At 40.0% G+C, this 17,659-nt stretch overlaps 1 protein-coding gene across 1 annotated transcript; it reads left to right on the forward strand.

Annotated features, from left to right (window-relative positions):
• The first annotated feature begins 56 nt into the window (after positions 1-56).
• Positions 57-17,036, forward strand: LOC139459043 (cell division cycle 7-related protein kinase-like). The gene is made up of 11 exons (XM_071240486.1): positions 57-132; positions 3,102-3,208; positions 4,228-4,314; positions 5,442-5,577; positions 7,452-7,545; positions 9,386-9,528; positions 10,775-10,934; positions 12,816-13,111; positions 14,284-14,366; positions 14,536-14,685; positions 16,504-17,036. Exons 2-11 carry the CDS (start codon positions 3,103-3,105, stop codon positions 16,761-16,763), a joined length of 1,515 nt encoding a protein of 504 aa, XP_071096587.1. The 5' UTR covers positions 57-132; position 3,102; the 3' UTR covers positions 16,764-17,036.
• The last annotated feature ends 623 nt before the right edge of the window (positions 17,037-17,659 follow it).

The following is a 17,659-nucleotide window of genomic DNA, read 5'->3' on the forward strand; positions in this document are numbered from 1 at the left end:
GTAAACTTCCGGTAATGTGCGCATGGCAGTTGTGCTGATCCGGAAGTAAACGGGAAATAGAACGTCAACACTTGGCGCCAGATTTCGAGAAGAAAAGCAACAGCTTACTCGAAGAAAATAGAAAGTTGGCAGGTGAGATATATCAAAAATATGTTATAACTATGTGTATAATAGTATTGAACCGGGCCGGGTACTGAAGAGTTACTAAGATTGAGATTTTCTTTGAATTTATACGTTTTCATGTTCTGTCGACAGAAAGATCGTCTGCACGATTGTAGTGTTTGACCTTACAGTTTGGTTATATATCGTGGTGGAGAGATGGGACTGGTCTTAGGACTATCATACTATACTATTCTTATACCTCCCACCCCTACTCCGAATTGTATGTAGCTCTTTCCCATGACCCTCCTCCCCATAATAAATGATCACTCACAAGCCAGTAATACAATGTATTATTTTATACAACTTTTTATTCCATCACATTTTTTGTTTGTTGTTTAACGCCTCACTCAGCAATATTCCAGCTATATGACGTCAGCATTTAAGTCTGAACCAAACAATCAAGTGATTGACATCATGAGTCTCTATCCACGCAATTGAGATAAAATTACATGTGATCCACCAATTAAGTCGCAGAGCCTGACTACCTGAATAATCTCATCCAGTACGATGGTAAGACTTCCACCGGTATCCTCTAGGGCTGGGACGAGTCCAAATTTACTACACGGGTACCCTACCCATTAATACACGACCCTTCCCAGGTAACCACTTTAGGTCACAAGATATAGGTACAAATGTCTGATTGGGAAATGTTTGACTACCCCTGTCAAAATATATTTAAATGTACTACACGTTAAACCGATCTGGTCATGCATACACTGAAGTTGACTGAAGTTTGTCTTTATGCAAACATATAAAGTCAGATCGAATGTGTGCATAGTCAGAAAGAAATGAACATTCAGCGTTAGAAATTGGCACTAGTCCTGTAGTCCTTCCCAAACTGCCCAATAGTAAAGGTATCCTAAGGACTAGTAGAAATTGGCCCATTTTAAAGGTTTTGCTATATGTTATCATTATATGGACTAGTGGACAAAAACTGTTAGTTTCTAACCCTGACATTTGTCAGTTATATCATGTATATTGTAACCTTAGACCAATTTTTGCCATTAAACAATATAATCACGTGACTGACCACAGGTCCGGGTAGGCCTGTGGGTACCCGGGTCCTACTCAGTACCCACCTCAACCGAGTTACCTGTCGCAGCCCTTTTATCCTCCCTAAAAAATATATGTGATGTTAGTGGCAATGCATACAAATGTAACTTTGGGAGGGGATACCGACGGAATCCTTTCCATAACGATGACCAGCATAAGTTGCAATGTGTAAACAATGTTTAAGTACCTCTCAACTTAAGAAATATGAATGCTGGAGACCAAATCTAACAAGGAATCCCTTGAGTTGAAGCCCTAACGGTCCTTCAGTCTAGAAATGTTGTTCATCTTTCGAACAAACAAGTAAAGATCTTCTTTGAGTCGTACCCAAAGACTGGATGACCTTATAGTTAAATATGTTTGGTCATATACTCCTTTTCAGCACACAGTCTCCGATGCGATAAAAAAATTGCTTGTATATTATGGCATCACATAGTGAGTGAGTGAGTGAGTGAGTATGGGTTTAAACAATTTTTCAGCTGTATCACCAGATGGGGACACCAGACATGGACTTCACACAATCAATGAAGTTTACCATGTTGGGAACTGAACCCAAGCCTTTGGCAGTGATTGAGACTAACGGTGTTAGTCCACTAGTCCTTATAATGATAACATACAGCAAAACCCCTAAAAATTGCAAATTTCTACTAGTTCTTAGGATACCTCAACAATTGGGCAGCTTGGCAAGGACTGTAGGACTAATGCCAATTTCTAACACTGTTTGGCATGAACGCTAATTGTGCAGACATTCTAATGTGTCTGCACATTTAGCATGTTTAGATAAACATAAAACATAAACATGATCATGATGATAAATGGTTAACTTTCACTAGGAAAATATCCTACTACTTGAAAAACTGTTTCCATTTGCATATTTATCTTTTGTTTACATTGGTTTTATGTCTCCATTTGCGGTCATCGAAGCCATCAAAGAGCTGGTGATACTTTCACTTTCATCATGTTGATGTGTAAATATATAGTAATGCTCCGCATGTTGCAGTTGTAGTAGCATATCTACATAGTTATGCAAAACAATGTGTAAAGAGCACCAAAAGGCAAGTCTTGCTCTGATCATGCTGATTGCAGAATATGCATGTTTGTTTACAGACGAGAAACATCTGGTCACGTGATATGCAAATTATCTTGTGGCAGTCATCCCAGCACTGGGGGGCACAGGTGGCGCAGTCGTCTAAGGCACCACGATTTGCCAGAAACCTATGATTGTGGGTTCAAATCCTGGTTCGCCCCTTTTATGTTTCTAGGTTTGTCAGCACCATACCCGTGCTTGTGGGTTTCACCGAATTGGTAAACGTCTGAGACTTGCATCACTTCGAACTTTCCTCCCACATTAAGCTTGACACGCTGTGATATAACTGGAATACTGTTAAAAGCAGCGTTAAACCCAACTCACTCACTCACTCACTCGTAACTGCACTGGTCCAAAATCAAGATAGATACATAACATGCTTGCCGTTAAAGGCGACTATGCTTGTCGTAAGAGGCGACTAATTGGATCCAGTGGTCAGACTCGCTGACTTGGTTGAAGCATGTCATAGATCCCAATCGCGTGGATCGATGCTCATGATATCAATTACTGGATTGTCTGGTCCAGACTTGATTAATTACAGACCGCCGTCATGTAGCTGGAATATTGCCGAGTGCGGCGTTAAACAACAAACAACCAACCAACTCGTGTTGGTATATGATACAGTATTAGTAAGGGTGTAAATAGTCCTCAGTACATACATAATATACTCAAAAAAAGAACACTCATTTAATTTTTCAATATTTGAGTCTAGTTTTTATGCATAAAATTAAAACTGAATAAGGAATATGAATTGATTTTGAAATTAACACAGCTGAAACAATTTTGTTCCTTTCCATTTCAGAATGAGTGAAACGGAAACCCTCAGTGACCGGAGCGTGGCAGAGAGTATGGACAATGTTGATGGGTCCAAGAAACCTTGCCCCCCTTCCACGCAGGAGGCACTGCCAAGTATGTACACACTACTGGGATTTATTGAGACATACTAAGCATGCTAAGAGCCAGTTTTCATTCCCAAGTCTGCAGCATATGTCAGTAGATATTTCCAAATGGGAATTGAACGTTTTCCAGGTCATGATATTCATGATCATTATAGTAAGGCCAGGGCCCATTTCCACAAAGCGATCTTTGCACTACGATGATCATAAGCCAGTGTTAAAGTATGGAAGTTACTATCAACTTAGCACGAAAAGAGCTTTGTGGAAGGGGCCCAGACATTTGTGGGGTTGGTCAAATTTTTTATTGTAAATTCCAATATCAAATATATTCAGAAATTTGGTTATTACATTTTTCATTGGGCATTCTCTCGTCATGCCGAGGACCTGGGTTCAGTTAAGTTTTTACCATGTTTACTCTACGGTTTCTATCTTAATTGGGTTATTACATTTTTCATTGGGTAACCAACATTTTTTCACTCATCTATTCATCACTCTATTGGGTTTTCCCAAAATGGGTAAACATATGTTCTAAACATAGGCTAGACTCGGAAGGTAAATTAGCTCGTAATTGTGTTTCGGAAATTAGCTCCTTTGTACTCATGCTGAAAAAGCTTCATTGGGTATTTACGCATGCTGTTTTCAAACAATTGCATTTTTCATTTAATGCCTGCCTTTCTGTATGCAAGGTAATTGAAAGTAATTGGGTTTTGAATAGTTTTGGGGGGTATTTTACTCCAATACGCAGCTTATCTGTAGCTCTGTGTAGCCATGTGCACATACATTGTAGTGCAGTAATTTGCCAGGATTGCAACACAATGTTTACGGGGAGAGAAACTAACAGTTTTAGTCCACTAGTCCTTATGATGATAGCATATAGCAAAACCCTTAAATGTGGCAAATTTCTACTAGTCCTTATGATACCTTGACTATTGGGCAGTTTGGCAAGGACTATAGGACTAGTGCCAATTTCTAATGCTGGTTTACAGGCAACACTCATTTAAGGAATGTTTATTATTGTCTTGTCTATTTCAGTTGATGTACAAGAGGAGATTGAGTGCCTGTATGAATTTGTTCCCGAGGTTGCTCAGCACTTTAAAATCGTCAACAAAATAGGAGAGGGTAAGAGTATTCCTTGTTACCATGGTTACCACGTAGATCCTTTTTGACCAAAATATTAAATACAAAATGATTTGTTTGCTCTTTTATTGTTTATTACCACACTCTAATAATATGTGTTACCATGGTTTCCAGCTCCTTGTCTATATGTGTTTACATAGCCACTTACAGTGTTAAACATTAAGGGGGGGGGGGGCGGATAGCCTAGTGGTTAAAGCGTTCGCTCGTCATGCCGAAGACCGAGGTTTGATTCCCGACGGGCACAATGTGTGGAGCCCATTTCTGGTGTCCCCCGCCGTGATATTGCTGGAATACTGCTAAAAGCGGCGTAAAACCTACAACACAGATTTATAAGGTACTTTATTTGCTGGTTCACAGGGACTGGCAGTCACATAAATTACCGGTCCAAGCCTAATTTTACCAGTGAAAAACTGGCAATTACCGGTAAATGGGAACACTAATAGTCAGTAGTCAGTGATAGTTGATGTATCGTCCCAGCCCTGGTAGCATCAAACCCCAGGGTTCTTCCCCAACCCCCCAACCCCGCAATTGTAATGCTTACATTTTAAACTTATCCTATTTCACACTATGCATTTCTCTTTCTTTTGTCAATCCTAAGTGTCTGAAACGAAGGGTTCCAGCTTCTAAAATTAATTCACCATACATACCACATATTACCATGATCACCTCCCAACACCTGGGTCATGCATGCTTGCATGCTGGTTGACCTATATGTGCCGATCACGTGGTTATCCCAGCCAACTCATTCTCTCGCTACACAGTGGTGACATGGTGACCATTTTTATTTTTTTCCGATTTTTGCCTTTCTATGTTTATCTAACCAGTGAAAAACTGGTAATTACCGGGTTCCCGTGCCACCCCTAATTGAAATGTTTCTTGCCACTACAGGGTCGTTTAGCTCAGTCTGATAGACCTATATGTGCTGATCATGTGGTTATCCCAGCCAAGTCATTCTCTTGCTACACAGTGGTGACGTTTGTCAACACAGGGAAACAATTTTTATTTTTTTCCTCTGCGATTTTTGCCTTTCTACGTTAATCTAACCAGTGAAAAACTGGCAATTGCCGGTTCCGAGCCACCCCTAATTGTAATGTTTCTTGCCACTACAGGGACGTTTAGCTCAGTCTTCCAAGCCTGTCTCCGACATCACCCCGAGGTGAAGCAGCAGTTTGCCCTGAAACACATCATCCCGACCAGTCATCCTTCTCGTATCGAGGGAGAACTACGGTGCTTGCAGGAAATTGGGTTTGTTTTTCTGTCATATTATGAAGGTCATGGTATTATAGCATGTGTATAAGGTTCTTTTTTGGTAGGCTGAAACAATACATTGGTGCATTGTAAGTTTTTTTGAGATGAGCTCCAGATAAGCTGCGTATCTGCGTAAAATACACATCAGAAATGCAGAAATACGCATTTAAAAAAAAATCCAAGCGTATCAAATACGCAACGATTATTACAGATACGCTACAAAATAAAACTTGTGCATATCATCAAAATATTGTTAGGTAACTCTGCGTATTGGATTAGCAAATCAGCAACTTATTTTGAAATTATAAACAGGCATTGCGTCAACCTTGCCAAACTCCACGATGATAGTTACATCATGATCATTTGCCATCACACTTCCTTGTGGAAGTATCGTGGTATTTTTTAGTCCTATAAAGCTCTCAAACCCACACAACACCAGTTTGCAGGGACTAGATGAATAGTGTTTTTAAATATTTAACTTAAATACCCACATGTGTAAAAACTAGTGGGTCACAGAAATTTGAATACCCAGATAGAATTACTGATACCCACTGATTTTAGAATGCATGGGTAAAATACCCACAACACCAAAAGCTTATCTGGAGCTCTGTGATACGATACTTGATACATTTTTTCTATTCGACACAACGTGATACACTTGTGAAAATACATTACTTACCACTTGTTTAATGACACCAAGCACTTTGTCAGTCAAATATCACAAAATGTGTTGTGTTAAGGGTTTCTAGTTCACTACTAAAATAGCTGCTATGCACATGTGTCTACAGCAAGCTTTACCTTTTGAACCTGCTCTGAAATATTTATATTCAAGAAGTTTCTACGCGGTTTGACGTAAATGTGTATATGGCGATATGTATTGTAGCTTGACCTTTGAATCATGATAAGTATTGTATCGTTACCTTGCTGTATCGTTTCCCCCCTTAAAAAGTCAGTACTTCACCTATGAATACAGACAGCCAAGATATCTTTGAAACAAATTTGCATTCAGTCTAGACTTGAACAGTGGTAGGGAAGGAGTAGATTCGAGACTAAGAAGGAGAAAGTTCCAAAATTAGACAGCGACATTGCAGAAAGAGCAAACTTCACTATCATCATCATCATCATCATCATAATCTCTGAAACAGAATGTATGACATAAGTCTGCTAGTCTGAGACTAGTCAAATTCAGGAAGGACGAGGGACATTTCCTTGTGGACTACCATTTATACTGTTATGTGGATTGTGTGTGTATTTAAAGAGCAGGATCTTTTAATTGATATTTGCTGCCTTATACATGTTATATGGATCATTTGTTATGTACATGTTCTATTTTATTACAATCGTATTCTACTACCTGTGACTGCCATTGTCATTTCAATGTACAAAAGGCCTGGCTGTGACCTCATTGTTCTGACTAAAGAAAGATTCAGCCTGTTATGTGGCTCTATCTCTTGTATTGCAACTCTGTGGCAGGTCATTTTTGAGTACAGTACTAGTGACAACAAATATTAATTTCTAAGGCTTAAAAGAATAATAATCTTGGTTCATCACAAAGTCCGCCAAAGGGTTTCATTTTTATTTCCATTTTTTTTTTAAAAACCTAAAAATCCTCAAGTATTCCAAGTCCAACGGTAGTCAAATATTGTATTCCAGTATTTTACTTATCAAGGAATACACTTATGTAGGGAGACCTTTTCCAGGGTCGGTTTTGCACATGCACACGCGCGCACGCACACACACACACACAAAAAAAACATTAAAGGACACCGCCTGCCCGCACTATATTTTCAAAAACCATTGCCAGAGAACCAGCTCTTATATTTTATTAAGCCTAACCCTGATAATCATATGAATATGTCCGTGTATTTCAGCGGCTGCGAGAATGTGATCGGTGTGGAACTGTGCATCAGAAACAGGGACCATGTCGTCATCGTCATGCCATACTTCGCACACGACAAGTTCCCAGTGAGTCAACCCTGTTTAATACAGTAATTGGCGTGTTCCTGACAATATGTGAATGTGAGGTGTTTTTATTTTCAAATGGCAAGGCTCCCATGAACACTGTAACATAAGCATGTAACTATACCATACATGAGATGCATCGTGATTCCCTGTGTTACCCTACAAGTTTCAGGGGCGGTCGGGGAGCCTAGTGGTTACAGCGTTGGCTCGTCACGCCGAAGACCCGGGTTCGATTCCCGATATGGGTACAATATGTGAAGCCCATTTCTGGTGTCCCCCGCCGTGATATTGCTGGAATATTGCTGGAATATTGCTAAAAGCCGCGTAAACCCATACTCACTCACTCACTCACTACAAGTTTCAAATCAAATGGACATGTATTGATCCAAAACGATATATGTATATACTACTCAAAAGAAGTAAAAGAACTCCCGATTCCTTCATATTGCTATAGCTAATCTTCTTCTTTGATAGGCATTTAGAAGTTGGAGTACTAAGTAAGAATAAGATTTATGGATTAACAACTTTATTACAATTAAGAGCAACGTTGCGGTGTACACATGGTGTAGGTTTGCTTGATAACGGTGTGAGAACCTACACTGAAACACCGCTCTTAATTGTAATAAAGAAGTTGTTCATCTATAAATCTTATCCTTACATATAGCTTATCTGTCATGCTATGGTAATATGAAAGAATACTTCTTCTAAGTAGTATAAGCATGATGAAATAGTATAAACATTATTATTAAAAATACTAAACATGCTCCACATGCTCAAGCCCCTATTTTGTTAATGGACTCAAATTTACCTAATATATGATTGGGCTTCTATCAGTCTATGCCATAAGAGGTGACAATGCTTGTAGTAAGAGGCGACTAGCGGGATCGGGGGGTCAGGCTCACTGACTTGATTGATGCGTGTCATCGTATCCCAAATGCATAGAATGATGATGCTCATGATGTCTATCACTGGATTGTCTGGTCCAGACTCGATTATTTACAGACTGTCATCATATATCTGGAATATTGCTGAGTGAAGTGTTAAACAACAAATACAAATATTATATGTCGTGCACCTGTCACAGAGAGTAGTTGGATGTGTGACTGTGCTTGGCAACTTGTCTTCTGAGAGTTACAAGGAAATTTGTTCCTGCCCCAAACTGAAGCACATGTAGCGCTTATAGTGTCTTCTTGAGCAAGTGTGGGGCGGGCGGGTAGCCTAGTGGTTAAAGCGTTCGCTCGTCACGCCGAAGACCCTGGTTCGATTCCCGACATGGGTACAATGTGTGAAGCCCATTTGTGGTGTCCCCCGCCGTGATATTGCTGGAATATTGCTAAAAGCGGCGTAAAACCATACTCACTCACTCACTCTTTAGCAAGTGAACTTGTTTGAAATATGTCTCTGTTACACAGCAGTGAAATGGGTACCTGTTAGGATGAGAAAGTAATGCGCCTCAGGCAGCTTGGGTTGTATTCTCCCCAGGGAGCTGAGAATGAAAATTGAGTGCATGCTGATTCATTGCCTGGGACAATAATCATGTAGCACTTTGTGAACGCCCTTGTGTGGCGTGGAAATATGGCGCCGTATAAACAGTCTTATTATTATCATTATGGTGTCGTAACAATGTGTAATGTTACCACTCTAGTATTAGCTATGACATCAAGCATGTCTCTTGACTGTGAAGTACCTTCTCAATGGCATTGTATGTTACCATGGTAACACATTCTTTTTCATGTCAGGGTTCAAAATTGCCTTAAGTCTGCTGGTCCCTGGCTAATAAAATACAGGAAGTACCAGTGACTGCTACTTATAATTTTGTGAAACTCTGCCTCTCTGTCCCCAGGATTACGTGCTTGAGATGTCGCTGACTGAGGTGCGAGACTACATGCGGAACCTTCTCATAGCTCTCCGACGCGTGCACAAGTTCGACATCATACACAGAGATGTAAAACCCAGCAACTTCCTCTACAACCGAGAGACACAACAGTATGTTTGGCTAAACAAATTAATAATCTTGGTTCTCAGGCACTGCCCACATCATCACAAAGTTGCATGTTTCGTTTTTATTTCCCTTTTTTTTTTTTATTTAAATCCTCAAATATTCCAACAAATATGTCCAACAGGACACATCATTTTGTAAACATGTTCATTTGAAGCTTGCAAGTTAAATTTAACTGATATTCCAATTCTGATAAGAAATACAATGAAAGTTGAGACTGTCAGTCTTATGTCTGGTAGTTTGTGTGTTCAGTGTCCGAAATAGCTGCCTGCCTGCCTGCCTGCTGTTCTCTGGCTGGTAACATTTCTTTCAGTTAAGATTTACTGAACATTTGCTTTACTGCATGGATGTCACTCTGTGTTACCCGTTATCTTGCCTGGTTATCCGTTTCTTTGCTTATGAACTTTTAAAGTGTTGGTCTGATGCCACAGGATCCGTGAACATTCAGTGTAGAATAGGTCTTCAGCAACCCATGCTTGCCGTAAAAGGCGACTATCTTGATCGGGTGGTGACTCGCTGACTTGGTTAATGCATGTCATCGTATCCTAGTTGCGTGGATCGATGCTCATGATGTCAATCACTGGATTGTCTGGTCCAGACTCGATTATTTACAGACTGACGCCATATAGCTGGAATATTGGTGAGTGCAGCATTAAACAACAAACCAATCTGATACCACAGTGATGATATGTCTTTAACTCCAGCATGTATACACAAATGTGGGTCTGCAACTTTCAAGGTGGGCTAGTTACAGTCATGAGTCACCAGTAGGGGTGAGATTGTATTGCAATAGTGGCCCACAATATTGCAGTAATATTGTTAAAGTAGTTAACCAACTTTAAGGCTTGATAATTACAGGAATCAATGTAATAATAATGAATAAAGCATTGCTTACAATCTAATAGTCAGCCATTTTCCTCACAGTGGCATACTGAACTCAAAGGGAAGTAACTCTAATCTGAAGTGGTCATAATCTTTGCTAACCAACACACAGGCAGGTTTAAAATTGGCATTACATATGGTTTATAATTATAATTGCAAGTATTGAAACTATCCATTGCTATGCATATTACTGACAATACTGTCATTGTAGTACTATCAAAGAGCAAACAATTGCAATAGTTTGATTGTTTGATAACTCGCCGTTCTCCTAGTCACTAGCCCGCCTGGATTGTTGGGAGTAAAAATTGTTTTAGACACTGTGTATGTTCACATGGGTTGTTTTCTGTGCAGGTTTTCTCTGGTAGACTTTGGTTTGGCCCACCAAGCACCAGTGTGTCTGATGAAGAAATGCAAGACGTCTCCCAGTGTAGATGTAAAACTCGCAGACAAACATCACAAGTCAGTCCCGCTCTCTCCGTCCAAAAAATATCTTCAGGATAACAATGTCAAGGTAAGAACAGGAATATACTTATGTTCAGGCGAGATTTTTGTTTTATTATTGTTTCACTGATTCCACCAACACTACAAGGGGTGATAGGCAAGTGGTTAAAGCTCTGAGGCTCATAGTTGAATAAAAATAATATCTGGTTTTTCAGCTGTAGCTGAATACATATCTAGTCCCCATACAAATCCTAGGCTACCCTCAGAATATTGAATGGTTAGCATTGTTAAAGAAAACACTCTTATTGGCTGTCCCAGCAAATTTGTTCAAAGCCCTCCAAAACCCCTTAGTTGTCCGTGGACCACAGATGCATGTAGCACGAAAGCTGATTATTTATGTTTGACAATAACTATCATGCTTGGAGGATTTTCCAGGGACCTTTATTTAATCACACTTGCTGGGGTCAGTCTTGAGTAGGCTTGTCACAGTGATTGAATTAATTTATTTATTATAATATAATTATGATTATATTATATTGTCTAGTCCAGACTCGATTATTTACAGACCGCCGTCATATAGCTGGAATATTGCTGATTGCAGCGTTAAACAACAAACCAAACAACCATCCTCTGTATCTCCATAGCTCACATTTCAGTAAACCTACACTAAACCTTGGATTAATTCCCATGGTTCTCACAATCTCAAGTTAGCCACCCTTTATTTTCATTAGCCAATTCGATAATGTTACGCTCCTAAGTCTAACGGACCAATCAGAATGGGAGTTACAAACCAATCTCATTAAAATCAGATCTTTGTTTTCGCTATCGCTAAACAAAGAACTGAGGTCATCCCATTAAGGGTCACATCAGAACGACCTTTCATCCAACCAATCAGAGCGTCGCTTTCCAGATCATGAAAGTGACAGTCGGAATGAGTTTTCTAATCATGAAACCAGGAAATATTTAACATGGGGTATTCCAAACGACAGTTACAGGTTTTATGATTATATCCATACAAGCTAGGCCATCTATAAGCCATTCCGGAGTGTTCTTCTTATCAGTTTTAATTTTTTAAATCGAGAATACGTCAAAATATGTTTCGAACCATAGTCGCCAGTTTGAAACTAGTATCGTAAAGCTCGAGAAACTGCCTTCTGATTGGCTAATGTCAATTTCTTGTCAGTCATTTCATTGGTCGGTCAAAAGGGGTCGTTCTGACGTGACCCATAATGGGATGTCCTCAGATCTTTGTTTAGCGGTAGCGAAAACTAAGATCTGATTTTTATGAAATTGGCCTCAATGTTGGATTGGCGGCATCAACACCATGACAGCCAGTCCCAGATGATTGCAATAGAGTTTGCGAGAAATTTAACATTGAAAAACTGACTGGCACAAAAAAGAAAGCCCTCAAGACTATTTTTGATGGAAATTGTGTCTTTGTGTCCATTAGAACAGGCAATGGACCCAACCCATGTCCTTTTTCCTTATCTCGTTTGATAGGTCAGTAAAGTGTGAGTGAAAATCAAGGGCAAGTAATTTGAGTGAGTGAGTGAGTGAGTTGGGTTTAACGCCGCTTTTAACATTATTCCAGTTATATCATGGCGTGTCAGCTTAATGTGGGAGGAAAGCCTGAAGTGATGCAGGTCTATGACGTTTACCACTTCGGTGAAACCCACGAGCACGGGTATGGTGCTGACAAACCTATAAACATTATTGGGGCGAACTGGGATTCGAACCCACAATCATAGGTTTCTGGCGTGCCTAAGGGACACAACTCTGCACAGCAAATCGCGGCGCCTTAGACGACTGGGCCACCCGTGCCCCCTCACGTAATTTGAGATCACGATAACCATGGAAATGGATACATGAGTCAATGTACGTTTACCGAAATGCAAGCCCTGGAGATAAAGAGGATGATCCCATGATAATGATAACATTTGTATGTCTCCAGTCCCCTGCTTCTACCGACATGAAAAGGGAGCAACCGTCTGAACTGAAGCCAGGCGCCAGTGGTAAACTGGCAGCCCACCGACGGCAGTACACGCCGCCAACAGCAAATCTTGACATGCTTCACTTATCCAACAAAATAAAGTCTCCCCGTCGCATGCTGCTGGCCAAGAGGGCTCTGATGATAAAAGAGGGCCATGTTTCCAGCAAGCCGCGGTCGTCTTCATCGTCACGGCCGGGCAGTCAGAACACCTGTCAGTGTTTTGGCCAGCCTATGGTGTGCAGTATTTGTGTTGCCAGGTGAGACTAGAAGAAGAGGGATATTCCACTAAACTTTCAAATTGATGTGATTGAATATTTGTTTCACGCTGTATATGTATTTCAGCTCATAAAAAGTGATGACAAAAGCTGAGAAAGACTTTTAGCCATCTCGTTGAGGTCTCCATTTTGTTTGATGTCTTATGAAAGTAGTTGGCTTCGAAATTGTGAAGTCATTGATACATCATGGTAACAAAAATCTTGTGTCTGGGCCATAGAATATATATCACTGCGTGTTAAAATTGAGGAAAAATACGTAAATGTGCGGGTTTTTGTCTATTTGCTGAAGAAATAGCATACTGAAAAAGGAATAAACACGTTTTCTTGTAGATGATGTTTTATACATATCCGGTTTACATATTGAAAAACTTAAAACTAATGATAATACTGTTATGCAAAACTGATACATTAAGTGATTTTCCTATAAGCCTCTATAGTGAAATGTTTGTTGGTTTGTTTGTTCTTTAACGCCGCAATCAACAATACTCCAAACTTTCAAAATGTCAAATAGAAGTACGATGTGATGTTTGTTGGTTAACGCCGCACTCACCAATATTCCAGCTATAGGACGGCGGTCTGTAAATAATCAAGTCTGGACCAGACAATCCAGTGATTGACATCATGAGCAGCGATCAACGCAATTGGGATACGATGACATGCATCAACCAAGTTAGCTAGTCTGACCACCCGATCCCGATTGTCGCCTCTTATGACAAGCATAGTCGCTTTTTTACAGCAAGCATGTAGTGAAATGAATTTTGGTGCAGTTGTTAAATGGTTCATCCGGCAAACAGAATGCAACGTAACCATGGGAATCCCTGTAATCTTACAAAAGGTTAAAAAGATTAGTTGCTGCGGAAATCATTGATTATGATATAACATAGGTGATGCTGTACGATACAGGTAGTATTACTGAAATTATGCACAGCAAAGTTTAAGTTGATGATGCATGTTTTTGTTCTGTATTCTACCATAAATTTGGAAAATACTCACTTCGGATTGGTCAATCACAGAAGCTAATACACATCATCAGTTCCATTACTTGATGTATACGTTGAGCGACTGTGCCTGGGTGATATTTTTTGGTAAGTTTATTGATCAAACTGAAATTGAATGCTCCCAGCAATAAGTGTTGGATAATTTTTTGGTTCCAGAAGCAATCAGACCGCCCCTCGTGCAGGAACACCTGGTTTCCGCTCGCCCGAAGTTCTCATGAAATGTCCTGACCAGTCAACAGGTATGTCGCCATGGTTCTCATGACGTTCCCTGATAAGGCATTTTTTTATTTTTGAAAAAAATTGAGGATATTTTGCAGAGAAATCAGTGTATGTCCTCTGATATAAACCGACGTGAAACATTGCTTGTATTGACATTGATGTAAAGCCCTGACTGCCGATGTTTTTAAGCTGTGGACATCTGGTCAGCCGGGGTCATCTTCATGTCACTGCTCAGTGGCCGCTACCCTTTCTTCCGAGCCAATGATGACGTCACAGCTCTCGCACAGATCATCTCCATCATGGGCAGTGAAGAGGTCAAGGTTGCAGCGAAGACTTTCGGTAAGATCACACCAGTCCAGCATATCCAGTTACACATGAGGGTTTATCACCATATAAAGTTGTGACACACCATCATTGACTTGAAAATACCCCATATTAACGACCTTAAATTTGATGGCTGAAGTTTGGTATAATACCGTGGACCTGCATTTCATAATACCGATTCTTGTATTTCGGAGCATATGTTGAACTTCCTAAAAGCACCTACATTTGGTGCCATAAAGAAATTCGGGCGAGAGGCGAGAGGGTGGTTCGTCGACCCCAGAAATCTAGCTGAAGATGATCCACTTACCCTCCCACTGTGGTCCAACCTACTCATCCACCCTCACAGCGTATTGCCTCATCCAATGCCAGACAGGTTTCGTCTGCGTGCTTGGTTTGTCTTAAAAAGGCGTTACGTGCAAAGGGCTGTTCGGTGCACTGATGCGTACATGTGGTAGCACATCTTGAAATTCCTGCAAACACCTATTTTTGGTGCTATGAGGAAATTCGGGAAAATCTGTCCTGGGTAGAATAGGTCTTCAGCAACCCATACTTGCCGTAAAAGACGAGTATGCTTGTCGTAAAAGGCGACTAACGGGATCGGGTGGTCAGGCTTGCTGACTTGGTTGATGCATGTCATCGATCCCAATTGCGTGGACCGATGCTCATGATATTAATCATTGGATTGTCTGATCCAGACTCGATTAATTACAGACTGCCGCCATATAGCTGGAATATTGCTGAGTGCGGCGTTAAACAACAAACAAACAAAAATGTAAACTTATTCAGTAAATAAACGGCAAGTGGTACTTCTTTATCATACAATAAAACACTGCAGGGAGAATAAACCATGAGGGGCGCAGCAGTGTTTTATTGTCCAATAAACAACGACCACGAGTCAATTATTTCTTCATATGAGATATCAACATCATCTACAGCCTCTTTAAGGATGTTGATAAAATTTACAAGCTTTAAAATTATGTACCCAAATTTTAATGATGATGACTCTCTGAATGGAATCCGACCTCGGAAATGTCGGACAAGTCAATTTTACAATCAGGTGGGTTAAATTTGGTATTTCCCACATATTTTCACAATCATTACGTCGATCATCTCTATCTTTCCTCCTAATACCGATTGTCATATCTCTCCCGCTTTTGGATGCGATGGTTCTGCGACTGCGTTTATCTGTGTTGCCCAGCTACATCTAAGGGGAACTTACTCGTCACTTTCCTCTCGAAATTAACGTCATCCAGTATCTGGCATCATCAAGTTGCGAGCGCATATTCAAATCTCCTCAAATGTTTCATCGTAAAATAAACCACGCTTCGTTTTTCACTGTTTGCAATTTATTGCATAGCTATCTTATATAACAGGATATTGCCAATGTTTCAGCCATATAGCAATGTGAAGGAGTTGACACAAAGTACCGTATTCAACGTAATAAGGGCCCACAGCGATATTTGCTAATATATTGGCTAGTGAACAATCCCAATTAGCACCCCTTCCAATTGATCAATGTACAAAAGACTTATTCATTTGCGTATAATACACACTCGTGTGTTATATGCACCCTTAATTATGGGCCATTAAATTCTTGAAAAATATATCTGTCGTATATAAACATTTCAGGCTGTTAGCATAAACCATGAAATTTATCTTTCAACTCACTTTTTTTCACCAAAATCATCTAATAAGAGCCCCCTATTTCTAATTTTGAGAGCACCCTGGGCGCTTATTACGTCGAATATGGTATGTAAAATTTATGTTGTACACAGAGTAGCAACTATGATAGCCCAGTGATACATACCTGATACCCACTGATTGTTCTTCCAGGCAAACACCTCACCTGCAGCCCCGTAACACCGGCAGTGGACCTGAAACGACTGTGTGTGAAGCTTAGGAGCGCCCCCAGTCTCGCTGCAGGGAACCAGGCACAGAAGAATACTCACATTCCAAACAAAGAGAATTCTACAGATTTGTGGGAAAATATTTCTGACTGTGGTTTTGATTTGCTTAAAAGTTTACTTGACCTTAATCCTGCAACAAGAATAACTGCTGAAGAAGCCCTAAGACACCCGTTCTTTGTAGACTGATGGAATGTTTGTTTCTTTATGGCGAATGGATGAAGTTGGCCAATAAAGTTATGTGACTACCTCTCGAAGCAAAAAGATGATTCTCAACCATGAAAGGGGGCCATTCCACCATCAATAGGAGGCCATATCACCATCAAAATGTGGCCTCTCCACTGGCAGAACGAGTGTGGTATCATGTTTATGATTCAAAAGGAGGCCACCCACTGGCAAAAGGCGGCCTCTCCATTGTCATAAGTAGGCTCTTTACTGTAGCCATAGGGACTATTATTTTAGTGTGCCATCTTTATGAACATATGATAAATTATATGGCTGAAATCAGCTGACATACTTAAAAGTGACATTACATATTTTGATGATTAAACGAAATAATGTTAGCAAATGTTCCCAAATGTCAGTCTTTTGTCAGATATATTTGTGATATATATTTATAACAATATTTGAAAAAGGACATTGTGGTCATGTTTATAGGTATTGTAAACTACTACTGTCATCCAATGTATATTCTTGTGTGGCTATGAATTGATTTTTGTAAAAAATTGTGATAGGAAAGAGTTTTCCAAGTGATCTAAGACACAGTTAAATCCCTTTTAAGTGCCTGGATCCAATAATCATGTGTTTGAATCCAAGCTTGGCCCTTATTATGATTCTTGGTTTGTCAGCACCATATCAATGCTCATGATGTCAATCACCAGATTGTCGGATCCAGACTCTGTTATTTACAGACAGGGTCATCTATCTGGAATATTGTTTAGTGCGGCGTTAAACAACAAACAAACCATACTAGTGTTTGGTCTGGTTTTCACCAATACCAATTTCAAATTTCCTTAACATTAAGCTGACACTGTGATATAACTCAAATAATACTTAAAAGAAGTTAAAGAACACCCATTTTTTTC

Source organism: Haliotis cracherodii, unplaced genomic scaffold, assembly GCF_022045235.1.
Source record: "Haliotis cracherodii isolate W230 unplaced genomic scaffold, xgHalCrac1.p SCAF_13, whole genome shotgun sequence".
Taxonomy (NCBI): domain Eukaryota; kingdom Metazoa; phylum Mollusca; class Gastropoda; order Lepetellida; family Haliotidae; genus Haliotis; species Haliotis cracherodii.